At 42.0% G+C, this 14,685-nt stretch overlaps 1 protein-coding gene across 1 annotated transcript in view; it reads right to left on the bottom strand.

Moving 5' to 3' along the window:
- The window catches only part of ADAMTS12 (ADAM metallopeptidase with thrombospondin type 1 motif 12), a 409,046-nt gene extending 394,855 nt beyond the window's left edge, over positions 1–14,191 (bottom strand). Inside the window, exon 1 of the mRNA XM_007466839.1 lies at positions 14,065–14,191. Coding sequence (XP_007466901.1) covers positions 14,065–14,191 — 127 coding nt within the window. The remainder of the gene's footprint in view (positions 1–14,064) is intronic.
- Between the last annotated feature and the right edge of the window lie 494 nt (positions 14,192–14,685).

Here is a 14,685-nt window from a genome sequence, read left to right as displayed (position 1 = left end):
TGACCCACCTCCTAGAGAAATGGAAATAAAAACAAAAATAAACAAATGGGACCTAATGAAACTTAAAAGTTTTTGTACAGCAAAGGAAACCATGAACAAGATGAAAAGACAACCCTCAGAATGGGAGAAAACTATTTGCCAATGAAGCAACTGACAAAGGATTAATCTCCAGAATTTACAGGCAGCTCATGCAGCTCAATATGAAGAAAAAAACAACGCAATCCAAAAATGGGCAGAAGACCTAAATAGACATTTCTCCAAAGAAGATATATGGATTGCCAAGAAACACATGAAAGGATGCTCAACATCTCTAATCATTAGAGAAATGCAAATCAAAACTACAATGAGGTATCACCTCACACTGGTCAGAATGGCCATCATCAAAAAAATCTACAAACAGTAAGTGCTGGAGACAGTGTGGAGAAAAGGGAACCCTCTTGCACTGTTGGTGGGAATGTAAATTGATACAGCCACTATGGAGAACAGTATGGAGGTTCCTTAAGAAACTAAAAATAGAGCTAGCATATGACCCAGCAATCCCACTACTGGGCATATACCCTGAGAAAACCATAATTCAAAAAGAGTCACATACCACAATGTTCATTGCAGCTCTCTTTGCAATAGCCAGGACGTGGACGCAACCAAAGTGTCCATTGACAGATGAATGGATAAAGATGTGGCACATATATACAATGGAATATTACTCAGCCATAAAAAAGAAATGAAATTGAGTTTTTTGTAGTGAGGTGGATGGACCTAGTTTCTGTCATATAGAGTGAAGTAAGTCAGAAAGAGTAAAACAAATACTGTATGCTAATACATATATATGGAATCCAAAAAAAAAAAAAGGTTCTGAAGAACCTAGGAGCAGGACAGGAATAAAGATGCAGACATAGAGAATGGACTTGAGGACAAGGGGAGGGGGAAGGGTAAGCTGGGACAAAGTGAGAGAGTGGCATGTACATATATACACTAACAGATGTAAAATAGATAGCTAGTGGGAAGCAGCTGCACAGCACAGGGAGATCAGCTTGGTGCTTTGTGACCACCTAGAGGGGTGGGATAGGGAGGTTGGGAGGGAGATGCAAGAGGGAGGAGATATGGGGATATATGTATATATACAGATGATTCACTTGGTTATAAAGCAGAAACTAACACCATTGTAAAGCAATTATACTCCAAAAAAGATTCTAAAAAAAAAAAAAAGATATAGAGTGGCTGAATGGATAGAAACAATGAATAAATAAATAAATAAATAAATAAACAAATAAATAAAGAGAAATTTTAAAATACCTTGAGACAAATAAAAATGGAAATACAATAAACCAAAAATCTACGGGATGCAGCAAACACCATTCTAAGAAGGAAATTTCTTGTAATACAGTCCTACCTCAAGAAACAGGAAAAAATCTCAAATAAATAATTTAACTTTGCACCTAAAGAAACCAGAGAAAGAAGAACAAATGAAGCCCAAAGTTAGTAGTAGAAATAAAATAATAAAGATCAGAGAGGAGATAAATGAAATAAAGACTAAAAAGACAATACAAAGAACAATGAAACTGAGAGCTAGTTCTTTGAAAAGACAAAAATGACAAACATTTTGCTAGACTTGCTAAGAGAAGAGTCAGAGCTCAAATAAATAAAATTAGAAAAGCAAGAGGGGGAATTACAACTGATATCAAGGAAATGCAAAGTAACGTAAGACTATTATAAACAATTTAACAACAACAAATTGCACAACGTGGAAGAAGTAGATACATTCCTAGAAATACACGATCTTCTAAGACTGAATCATGAAGAAATTTTTAAAATACTGATTGATTATTTGGAAGGAGATTGAGTTAGAAAAAAATAAAACTCCCACCAAAAAAAAAAAAAAAAAAAGTCCAGGTGAGTTCTACCGAACATTTAAAGGATTAATAGTTACACTTCTCAAACTATTTTTAAAAACTGAAGAAGAGGGAATGCTCTCAAACTCATTTTACAAATCCAGCATTACCCTAATACCAATCCTAGACCAAGAGACCACACACATTCATACACACACAAATTACACAGATGAACATAAATGCAAAAATCCGAAACAAAATATTAACAAGCTGAATTTAACAATACATTAAAAGGATCATACACCATGTTCAAAGGGGATTTATTCCAGCAATGCAAGGATGGTCAACACCTGCAAATCCATCTACATGATACAGCATACTAACAAAATAAAAGACAAAAATCACATGCTTGTATTAATAGATGCAGAAAAAACATTTGACAAAATTCAACATCTGTTTATGATAAAAACTCTCAACAGAGTGGGTGTAGACTAAACATACCTCAGTATAACCTAGGCCATATATGACATACTCAATGGTAAAAAGCTGAAAGTTTTTCTTCTAAGATCAGGAACAAGAAAAGAATGCTCACTCATAGGACTTTCATTTGACATATTTTGGAGTTCCTAGCCAGAACAATTAGGCAGAAAAAATAAGTAAAATGTATCCAAACTTTTTGGGAAAACAAAAAATTAAAAGTAGAAATACCATATGATCCAGCATTTCTGATTATTTACCTGAAAAAAACAAAACCTCTAATCAAAAAGATATATGCACCTTATGTTCATTGTGGCATTATTTACAATAGCCAAGATATGAAAAAAAAACAACTGTGTCAATCAGTAGATAAATGGATATGTAAGATATGGCATACACGCGCGCACACACACACACACACACACACACACACACACACACAGAAGAATACTACTCAGCATTAAAAAAGAATATAATCTTGCTATTTGAGACACTAATGGACCTTGAGGATATTATGCTCACTGAAATAAGCCAGACAGATAAAGGCAAATACTGTATGATTTCACTTATATGTGGAATCTAAAAGACACAACAACTGAAAAAATTGACATAAAACTGAATTCATAGATCTACCGAACAGATCGGTGGTTGCCAGATGGGAGGAGACTTGTGGGGTTGGGCAAAATGGGTGAAGGGGATCTAGAGCTATAAACTTCTCATTATAAAATAAGTATGTCATAGGGATGTAATGTACACTAAGGTTACTATAGTCAATAATACTCTATTGCAAATTTAAATGTTGTTCTCATTATAAGAAAAACAATCTTTAACATTTTATGGTGACAAATGTTAACTAAACATTGTGGTGATAATTTTCACTGTATACAAATATTGAATCATTATGTTGTACACCTGAGTGGAATGTCATATATCAATTATACCTCAGTGGGAAGTAAATACCAGTGGGAAGCAGCCGCATGGCACAGGGAAACCGGCTCGGTTCTTTGTGGCTGTCTGGAGGGGTGGGATAGGGAGGGTGGGAGGGAGGGAGACAAAGAGGGAAGAGATATGGGAACATATATATATGTATAACTGACTCACTCTGTTATAAAGCAGAAACTAACACACCATTGTAAAGCAATTATACCCCAATAAAGATGTTAAAAAAAAAAAAAAAATGCAGTTGAGTTCTCTGCGCAAAGTAAGCTCCACCCCTTGGGCGGGGTCTCAAGAGCTGTAGTCAGTCATGCAGATTGATTACTCTTAAAAATGCAGTTGAGTTCTCTGCGCAAAGTAAGCTCCACCCCTTGGGCGGGGTCTCAAGAGCTGTAGTCAGTCATGCAGATTGATTACAGCTATGGAGACAGACAAGTAGACTTAGAAAAGAGAAATTCTATTCAAGTCTTCTGGAAGAGATGGATCAATAATTTCAATGTTCATCTCCAGAAAGATCCCTCTAGAAATTAGTGAACAGACCATCTCTATGGAATTAGAGATGAGGGATTACAATCGCAAGCCACAAATTAGCTGGACCTCCTTTTCCAGTGCTATCGCTGGAAGGCAGCATTTCTAAATACGCCATAGATGTCATGAGGCAGCTGGTCACTGGACAGATAACTCATTATAAATGGAAAGTTGGAGGGATATGGATGTTGGTGATTCAATGACTGTCTGAACCCTGCACCTTGCAAAGCATGACGGTCAATGGAGAGTTCTCTAGGATGCTGGGCTTGGTATTTAACCTCTGTGATTGTTCCCTCCTTTGAAAAATAGTTATTGTCAGGACTAAAAGAAATAATTCAAGTAAAGTTCCTACAACAGTGAAAAAAAAAAAAAAAAAAATTTGCATAAAGTGGCACCATACTCTTATCTAGTGTCTTGGTGAGGTGACAAAAGAGAAACAGACATGTGAAGTGTGTAATCACTAAGTTCAAAAGTCCTATCTTTTAAGGCAGTCTATTTGCTCTAAAATACTGGGGGTGGGGCTGCACTGGTGGTGCAGCGGTTAAGAATCTGCCTGCCGATGCAGGGGACATGGGTTCAAGCCCTGGTCCGGGAAGATCCCACATGCCACGGAGCAACTAAGCCCGTGCACCACAACTACTGAGCCTGCACTCTAGAGCCCACGAGCCACAACTACTGAGCCCATGTGCCACAACTACTGAAGCCCGCATACCTAGAGCCTGTGCTCTGCAACAAGAGAAGCCACCACAATGAGAAGCCCGCGCACCGCAACAAAGAGCAGCCCCTGCTCGCCACAACTAGAGAAAGCCCGCACACAGCAACGAAGACCCAACACAGCCAAAAATAAATAAATAAAATAAATAAATTTTTAAAATAAATAAATAAATAAAATAAAATACTGGGGGCGGAGGTGGGAGTGAGGGGGGATTATAGATGAAACAAAACTAGCCATAACTTGTAATTATTGAAGTGTTGGGTAATGGGAGTTTATTATATTATTTTCTTTAGTGTACATTTGAAAATTTCTGTGATGAAAAGTTAAAAAGAAATAAAGGCTTGTTTTGTTAACATAAAAAAAATGTGGGGAAAAACCGCATGCCTAGGAATCAATGAAGCAAAATATTTGTGATCACGTCTTACTTCTGGTTGACATTGGGCCTGGAATCAGAGGACAGGCCAAGTTCCCGCTCTGCCACTCACCAGCAGTGGGACCTTGGGTTCATCACCTAACTTCTTAGCTTCTTCAAGTATAAAATAGAGATAATATCAGTTCTGTCTACCTTACACGGTTGTTGGAAGGGGCTAATGAAACAGTGACAGTGAGAGGGCTTTGCAAACTATGGTGCCAAATAAATGTACACGTTGAAAGGAAGAGAATTCCAAGTCTATAAGGCCTCTGAAGGCAGGTTCTAGGTGTGATTCACCTCTGTATCCTCCACCCGGTCTAGCTGCATCATTCATACAGTAGATGTAAAGATGACCATTTGTTGTTCCTTTGGCTGCCTTGCATCTGAACGTCTTTACCACATTTGGGGAGTTCCTCATCATGGGTCTTGGGAACAGAGCCCCCCTCCCAGGAGAGAAGATGCAAGTGCAGGAAGCATGTCCCTCACCAGTCTAGCAGCTCTGGAGCAACCCGTACACTCACGCTTCATTCATCAGAGGCACTGCCTTGACTTTGAATCCAGAAGCAGTGATATTAAGAAGCAGGGATTATGGTAGCGGCCCCAAGATGAAGGAGGAGCTGGGGCTCGCAAGCAGCACCCAGCATCCAGCCCCAGTGGATGAGCATCACAAGCTGAAGTGTCTAGGACACGGCAGAGGCAGTGGCCGCAGAGGCAGCCATATTCTGACCTTTGTTCCTCCTGCAAAGCATCCACACTTGGCTCTCAGCTCTCCAGGCATTTCTTTGAGCAATCCAGGATCCCTTTAATAAATTCTTCTTCTGGGCTCCCCTGGTGGCACAGTGGTTAAGAACCCGCCTGCCAATGCAGGGGACACGGGTTCAAGCCCTGGTCTGGGAAGATCCCACATGCCGTGGAGCAACTAAGTCCATGCACCACAACTACTGAGCCTGCGCTCTAGAGCCCGTGAGCCACAATTACAGAGCCTGCGAGCCACAACTACTGAGGCCTGCGCGCCTAGAGCCCGTGCTCCGCAACAAGAGAAGCTACCGCAATGAGAAGCCCGCACACTGCAACAAAGAGTAGCGCCCGCTCCTCACAACTAGAGAAAGCCCGTGTGCGGTAACGAAGACCCAACACAGCCAAAAATAAATTAATTAATTAAATAAATTTAAAAAAAAATAAAATAAATTCTTTTGCTAAAATCTAAAATAGTAATAATAATAATAATATTGTCATATCTTTGTATGGTGACTAGACTTACCAGTGATCATTTTGAAATGTATAGAAATACTAAATCGCTATGTTGTGTACCTGGAACTAACAGAGTGTTGTAGGTCAATTATACTTCAATAAAAGAAAGAAAGAGGGAAATATGAGACAGAGCACAGTTTTCACTCTTAAGTACTAACCAATAGTCTCAATTTTTAAGAGACTATTAAAAGTCCAGACCCTTGTTTCTGACTGCAGCAACTAAGAGCAACAGAGAACAAAGCAACATGAGCAAACCTTAAAAACAATGCTCAGTGAAAAATAAGAAACAAAACAAGTTAATACAGAGCCATTTACATTCATGGAAAATACATGCAAAGACAATAACACAGAGTTTGCCAGAACATACTCGAACAAGATAATACATATGGAACCCATTAAAATGGTTTTCTATGCAGAGGAATGGGAGTGAAGAATGGGGACCAAAATGTGTAAATAAACAAAACAAGAAAGGTGTTTTACACAAATTAATAGTGCTAATGTACCACACACTAGGAGCCAAATTGACTCAGGCCTCCGTACTGCCTGCTCCCCAAGGAGTATCTGGACCTCGTTAGTATCAGAGCTTCACTGCCCTTCAGAGTTCAGACCTCAGCGGGGAATGGGCAGGTTGGCTGAGGTTGGATGTAGTCAGCTTCTCTAGTATTTCCCTCACGTTGCTCTTTTCTGCTATGACTCACAGTGATGTCTCTGGCTCTTCCAGGGGTGGAGCAGTGGGGAGCAGTAAGGGGAAGAAAAAGTCTTATTCAACTGAATACAGCCATTATTCTGCAATGGTACCCCCTGTAAGTGGTCCTGTCCTGACGCTGGCTCCTGTCAAGAGAAGCTCTTATGTCCCTTATAGCAGGGGTCCCCAACCCCCGGGTCGCGGACTGGTGCTGGTCCGCAGCCTGTTAGGATCTGGGCCGCACAGCAGGAGGTGAGCAGGGGGGGCCCACGAGCGAAGCTTCATTTGCCTCTCCCCATCATCCCCCATCACTCGCATTACAGCTTGAACAAACACCCCCCAACCCGTCCATGGAAAAACCGTCTTCCACGAAACCGGTCCCTGGTGCCAAAAAGGTTGGAGACCGCTGCCTTATAGGACCTGTCTCTGAAGATACATCTCAAAGAATTAAACATGATTTAAATATAAAATGAAAGACTAACTTGCCTCAACCCCAGCACCTATTGCCCAAAGAATAAAAGAGCAAATACATATACAGCTTTTGACCCAGTTGCTTTTGATCTAATGTGCTTTTAAGAGAGCCAGCATAAGCTGGTTGTATAATCGTATAATAATTATAGTAACCATTTAATGAACACTTGCTACAATGCTCCTCATTTAATACACACGACTCTGTGACACAGATTCAGTTACTATCCCCATTTCATAGAAAAAGAAACAGAATGTAAGAGAGGTCACAAAGCCAACATGCAATGTTACTTGGATTAAAATCTTGTGCTTCCTATTTCAAAATCATGTTCTTGGCCACTGCATTTTGTGTACATAAGCAGTTGTACTTGGCAGCGGGGATAGCAGAGGAGAGGTAAGAGCACTGCCCCTGGGGATGATGAACCATATGACTTCTTTAAGAGGCCTCAAGTTACTCAGCAATAAATGGAGAAAATAACTGCCTCTTTATCAGGTGAAGTAATGGGAGATAAGACCAGTTTCACCTCTTGATTTTACTGCAAAGGAAGTGGCTAAGCCACATCTGCCAATAGGTGTAGATGGAGACAGGAGGCCACTTACAGAGTGTAGCTTCCGTGGGTGGCCCAGCTGCACCTGCCTCATCTACTCAATGGGCATAACAATAATAGTATTCCCTCCTAGGCTGGTTGTGAGAATTCAATGTAGTAATATATGTAATAGATTTGGAACAGTGCTTGACAGATAACACTCACTATCTAAACACTAGCTACTTACTCTTGGTATTGAAGATAGAAAATTGGGGGAGTTCCCTGGCGGTCCAGGGGTTAAGACTCTGCACTCTCACTGTCGAGGATTCAGTCCCTGGTCGGGGAACTAAGATTCCTGCAAGCCGCGACGTGCAGCCAAAAATATATATAAATAAAGATAGAAACTTGGCTACTAGGGATCTCTGTGGCCTTAAATACATGTAAGCTCCAGGCGATGGGGAGAGGCTTGCACTCATCTTGGCTTTCTCTCAGTAGGTGTTTAGTTTGGAAGATGAGCTAGCTATCGTCCTGGCCAATAGAAAGCAGAGTTCAGAGGGGATATGACAGGGATAGAGAAATAAGATGTCAGGAAATAATAATAACTCCTAAATTTTACCATTTTTATGGTCAAACATGGCATTTAGAGTATACGAACTTGGTCTTGGTCATCCTCACAGTTATCTGGAATATTATTAACAAGTGTCCCTTGTCTTAGCCTTCATCCCCACCTCTGTAAAAAGACAATAAAGAAGAGTGAGGATTCCTGCTGTGGCAATCTGACCCCAGAGCCCACCCTCCTAACCTTTCCTCTCACTGCTTCTCAAGGGGCAACCACTGAGAGCCAGACATCAAGGTAGGGTGTCAACAAGGCTGGGGCCATTGTGGCTCACAGACTCAGCAGTTGTGGCTCATGGGCTCAGTAGTTGTGGCTTGCAGGCTCTAGAGCACAGGTTCAGTAGTTTTGGTGCACAGTTGCTCCGCAGCATGTGGGATCTTCCCTGACCAGGGCTCAAACCCGTGTCCCCTGCATTGGCAGGCGTATTCTTAACTACTGCACCACTAGGGAAGCCCTGTGAAGGCTCTTCTTACATTAAGATCTGAAATCATTTCCTCCTTGCAGAAGTTATTTTTTGCAAATGGCATAAATACATGATTATGACATTAGTCTTGAAACGCACTGCAGCACTCCCTCGGTTCCGCCCAAGTCCGCGCAGCCTGGAGCATGTCTCTAACATGGGATGAAGTGCCGGCCCTCTCAACTTCATGGAGTTGTCAGCAGCAAAAGAGATCATGGAAGTGACTGGTGACTTGTAAACAGTACAGGTCAAAACAAACCTGAGGGGATATCGTCAGCTATAGAAGAGAGGCCATGTGTTGTGTGCAAGTTTAATACTTCCTATTGTTCTGATACTTGGTGGAGAGCCTTGTGGAGGTCATCACACAATTGTGTATGTCACCACTGAGCGATGTGGAAAGAATAGTGGGCAGAGATTGCCCAATCTACCTGTTTCTAGTCCCAGAAAGGATTGGATTTATTTCCATGGTCCTTCCTAGATCTAAAATCCAGACTCTGCCTGCCCCTTAGAACTGGAAGGAACCTTAATAGTCATGGAGGTTCTGAGTCGGCCTCCTACTGCAGGACCCTGTGTGACTCCCTTGATGCCGCTGCTGGAACGGCAGTTAGTAGGTGCTCAGTAAATGCATGTTGACTGACGGACCAGCGGGGTCTCTCATTCCTCATCTGCAAAAATAAGGAGGATGGCAGACATGACATCTGAAATAATTTGAAAGTTAAATGTTCAGAATTTGGGTGCAATTCAAAAATGTTGTCAGAGTGGAAATGGAATTCTAAGGAGATTGCTTAATTATGAAGCAGCAAGCAAGTCATGTGGAGGCAAAGCTCTGGTCATCCTATTCCCTGGAAGCCTTAAGGATTTCCTTCTCAAAGCAAATCAAAACTACAATAAGGTACAACCTCACGCTGGACAGAAGGGCCATCATTAAAAAGTCTACAAATAACAAATCCTGGAGAGGGTGTGGAGAAAAAGGGAACCCTTCTACACTGTTGGTGGGAATGTAAATTGGTGCAGCCACTATGGAAAACAGTATGGAAGTTCCTCAAAAAACTAAAAATAGAGTTGCCATATGATCCAGCAATGCCACTCCTGGGCATATATCCAGATGAAACTCTAATTTGAGAAGATACATGCACCCCTATATTCATAACAGCACTATTCACAATAGCCAAGACATGGAAACACCTAAATGTCCATCGACAGTTGAATGGATAAAGAAGATGTGTTACATATATACGATGGAATATTACTTAGCCATCAAAAAGAATGAAATAATGCCATTTGCAGCAATATGGATAGACCTAGAGATTATCACACTAAATGAAGTAAGTCACAAAGACAAAGACAAGTACCATATGATATCACTTATATGTGGAATCTAAAATATGACACAAATGAACTTATCTACAAAAGAGAAACAGACTCACAGCCATAGAGCATAGACTTGTTGTTGCCAAAGGGTTGGGGGAGGGATGGATTGGGAGTTTGGGATTAGCAGATGCAAACTATTATATAGAGAATGGATAAACAACAAGGTCCTACTGTATAGCACAGGGAACTGTATTCAATATCCTGCCATAAGCCATAATGGAAAAGAATATGAAAAAGAATATATATATATGTATAACTGCATCACTTTGCTGTACAGCAGAAATTAACACAACATTGTAAATCAACTATACTTCAATAAAATTAAATTTAAAAAACAGAATTTCCTTCTCCAACTAGCTTGCCCTCATTCTCATTCTCATTCTCTCGCTTCTCTCCCGCTCTCTCTCTGAGTTCTACATGGAAATCTGCTCAGAAATTTCTCTTTTGCACCAAATGGGGATTACTTGTAAATCCACTGGTGAGTTGATTGAGAACAAATTTTTTTTTTTTTTTTGCAGTACGCGGGCCTCTCACTGTTGTGGCCTCTCCCGTCGTGGAGCACAGGCTCCGGATGCGCAGGCTCAGCGGCCATGGCTCACGGGCCCAGCCGCTCTGCAGCATGTGGGATCCTCCCGGACCGGGGCACGAACCCATGTCCCCTGCATCGGCAGGCGGACTCTCAACAACTGCGCCACCAGGGAAGCCCGAGAACAAATATTTTGATGAAAAGACTTTTAAAAATCTGAATGTTTTTCTAGTTTAATTTTATTTATTTGAAGTTATTACAAAATAATGGCTATATTTCCCTGTGCTGTACAATATACTCTTGTAGCTTATTTATTTTATACATAGTAATTTGTATCTCTTAACCCGCTACCTCTATCTTAACCCTACCCCTCTCCCCCACTGGTAACCACTAGTCCATTCTCTATATTTGTGAGTCTATTTCTGTTTTGTTATGTTCATTCGTTTTATTTTTTACATCCCACATACAAGTGATATCATATAATATCTGTCTTTCTCTGACTTATTTCACTAAGCATAATACCCTCTAGGTCCATCCACATTGTTGCAAATGGCAGAATTTCATTCTTTTTTATGGCTGAGTAGTATTCCATTGTATATATATACCACATCTTTATCCATTCATCTGTTGATGGACACTTAGTTTGCTTCCATACCTTGGCTGTTGTAAATAGCGCTGCTATGAACACTGGTGTGCATGTATCTTTTTGAATTCGTGTTTTCATTTTCTTCCAATATTTTCCCAGCAGTGGAATTCCTGGATCACATGGTAGTTCTATTTTTAGCTTTTTGAGGAACCTCCATACTGTTTTCCATCGTAGCTGTACAAATTTACATTCCCACCAACAGTGCACAAAGGTTCCATTTTCTCCACATCCTCACCAACATTTATTACTTGTTGACTTTTTGATGATAGCCATTCTGAAAGGTGTGAGGTGATATCTCATAGTGGTTTTGATTTGCATTTCTCTGATGATTATTGATGTTGAGCATCTTTTCATGTGCCTGTTGCCCATCTATATACCTTCTTTGGAAAAATGTATATTCGGGTCTTCTGCCCATTTTTTGATTGGGTTGTTTGGTTTTTTTGATATTGAGTTTTATACATATATATATGTGTGTGTGTGTGTATATATATATATATATATTTTTTTTTTTTTTTGGATCTTAACCCCTTATTGGTTATATCATTTGCAAATATTTTCTCCCATTCAATCGGTTGTCTTTTCATTTTGTTGATGGTTTCCTTTGCTATGCAAAAGCTTTTAAGTTTAATAAGGTCCCATTTATTTACTTCTGTTTTTGTTTCTTTTGCCTTGGGAGACAGATCCAAAAAAAAGATTTCTACGTCTTATGTCAAAGAGTGTTCTGCCTATGTTCTCTTCTAGGATTTCAATGGTTTCAGGTCTTACATTTAGGTCTTTAAGTAAAATCTGAAAATTTTTTTGGAAATTACTTTTTAAATCTATATATCTGTGCATCACTAATAAGCTCAGAGTACTGTACAGCTATTTTTCGGTATCAACTCCTCTCAGTCCATAACCCTAAAGGTGACCGGGAAAGACAACCATCTCTCACTTTTTAGAGAGGAGAAAGCAAGTCCCAGTGGAGTCTGTTCCACACTAAGCTGAATTTGCTTACAAAGATGTGGAACAAGCAGAGCTGAAAACCAACCCAGGAGAATGCGTGTCTTTGAACCAAATCATCTCCAAATGCCCTGGGAAGTGCTTGCAGGCTTTGTTTGTGCTGCCAGCAAAAGAGAGACTTTTCACAAAAGGGCTGTTTTTCAAAGAACAACAAACGCTATTTTAAACTTGGGGGTGGGAGATTGTATCTGGACCGTTTACACAAGCGAGTGCTGGCTGACTGACATCTCACCCCAGTGTTTGCCCGTTCTGGCTTCCCAGGAAAGCAAAGGGACCTGCTTCTTTCTGATGGCTCTGGAAGTGAGCAACAAATGAGTTCTCCAGCAGTATTTGAACTTTGCAACGTAGGCAGAAACCCTCAACAAGGTCAGGCTGGTGATGTTTGCCACCCAGGTGGTCTTGGGCATTAAAGGGGGTCAGGAGGCCATGGAAGCTTCCCGAGACTTGAGCACTGTCAGCAGACACAGGACTTAATGGATGCTAACCCCGTGGTGTGTGTGTGTGTGTGTGTGTGTGTGTGTGTGTGTGTGTGTGTTGTCCCTATTATTGTTCTAGGACAATGCTGTTTGATTGTAAGAAGCCAACCTCTGGAGTCTGGCTACCTGGGTTTAAAACCTCACTCAACCATAGCTAAGCCCGTAAACTCCCCAAGCTTCAGCTTCTATGGGTGTAAAGCAGGGATGGTAACAATGGTCCCTGCACCCCAGGCAGCTGTTGCCAGTGGTCAAGAGGCTGACACACCAGAGCGCCTTAGCAGTCCTGGCACATGGGACACACTCCAGCCACGCAGGTCATTGCTGCTGCCATGACTGTTTCCCCTCAGAAGTCCAACGAACTCCCCACCAAACAGGAAAGTGTGTCTGACCCTTGTAAGTCCAATAAAAAAAAACAGAGGCAACAATACCACCCTGCTCAGGGTGTTAGGTTTTTAAAATATATCATAATAACAACAACAACAACAATAATAATAACAAATTTTCCATCACAACTCCTCCAATGCTTTCTATAGCATTATAGAGTTCCATGAAATTCTGAAAGAGAAGCAGTCAGCTGTGACCAGCAAGACAGGACCGGGAAAGGTGTGCCCCTATGGTAGGAAATTTTCTCTAAAAGGTCTGTTATTTTTTACAACACAGCCCTAAATCTTTCCAGGAAAACACAGCCAAGCTCACTCAGCAGGGGGGTAGAATCACATTTCCCCTTACCTCACCAGAAGTTTCAAACTAACTAAAAACATGGCAATGACTGCCAGTGGACAGTTGGAACTTTTTTTAAAAAAATCATTTTCCGTTTTCAGAATCTGAAAAGTAGGGATTGAAACAGTGCAGCATTCAGAAGAGACAAAAGAGACAGTTGGAGGTGGTTCCTAGCTACCTCTAGAGTCTTCACTGCAGCATCCTCGGTGTAAAAGAGATGTGGATCCTCGCCTTTCAGTAAAAAGTAAGGAATCTACACCTTAAGCACTGAAATGCAAGATGCTCCCAGCCCAGATTTCCTCGCAACTCAGCCAAACGGCTTTGCGGAGCTCAGCCGAGTGGGGGAAGGGAAAAGGGAGCAACCAACTTTGCTCGCGTCTTACCCCTGCGGTTTTCAAAGGAAATAAAGAAAAGCCACTAACCTTGCCTCCTGTCCGGGAAGAGCACAGGGCCCGGCTGAGGTTGTCTCCCATAGCAAAGGGCCCCCAAGTTTAGGAGCTGAGCCACCACGGAGAGCTTTGCAAGCCAGCTCCTCTGTGCACATGGCATGGTTCAGTTGTTGCGGAGAGAAAAGTCAACAAGTTTTAGCTCAAGAAATCAAGTCCTTGCCTGTGGCCGAGCAAGAAGATGCAGGGGTGCATGGTCCAGGAGTGGGGAGGGGGAAGCTGCAAGGCTGCCCACGATCTCCCTTTGCTCTTTTAAGCAGAAAGGGGCTAGTTACCTTTCCGTCCCCTCCCTCCTCCCGAAAGTGGAGTGATTCAGCTGACAGCGACTGCTTTCCGTGGGGTGCGGAATGGGTCAGAGAGGGAGGGCGCAGCCCACCCCCGATCCCCACCCCTCTGCCTTGGGCGCCAGGCCTCCTCGCAGACAGCTCCGCGCATCTTCCTCCGGGACTCCCACCCCCGCGCTCCGCCGGCCCCGCCCAGAGCCCGGCCAAGCCGGCCAAATAGGGGAACCCCGGGGAGAGTCACCCTGGGCGGGACTCCGAGTGAGAGGCCCCCCCAGGCCAGCCCCTCATACAGGCGGAAAATGTTGAGCGCAGG

Source organism: Lipotes vexillifer, unplaced genomic scaffold, assembly GCF_000442215.2.
Source record: "Lipotes vexillifer unplaced genomic scaffold, Lipotes_vexillifer_v1.1 scaffold647, whole genome shotgun sequence".
NCBI classification, from domain to species: Eukaryota; Metazoa; Chordata; class Mammalia; order Artiodactyla; family Lipotidae; genus Lipotes; species Lipotes vexillifer.
Note: the sequence above shows the minus strand (reverse complement) of the source record. Positions and strands in the feature narration are given on the sequence as shown.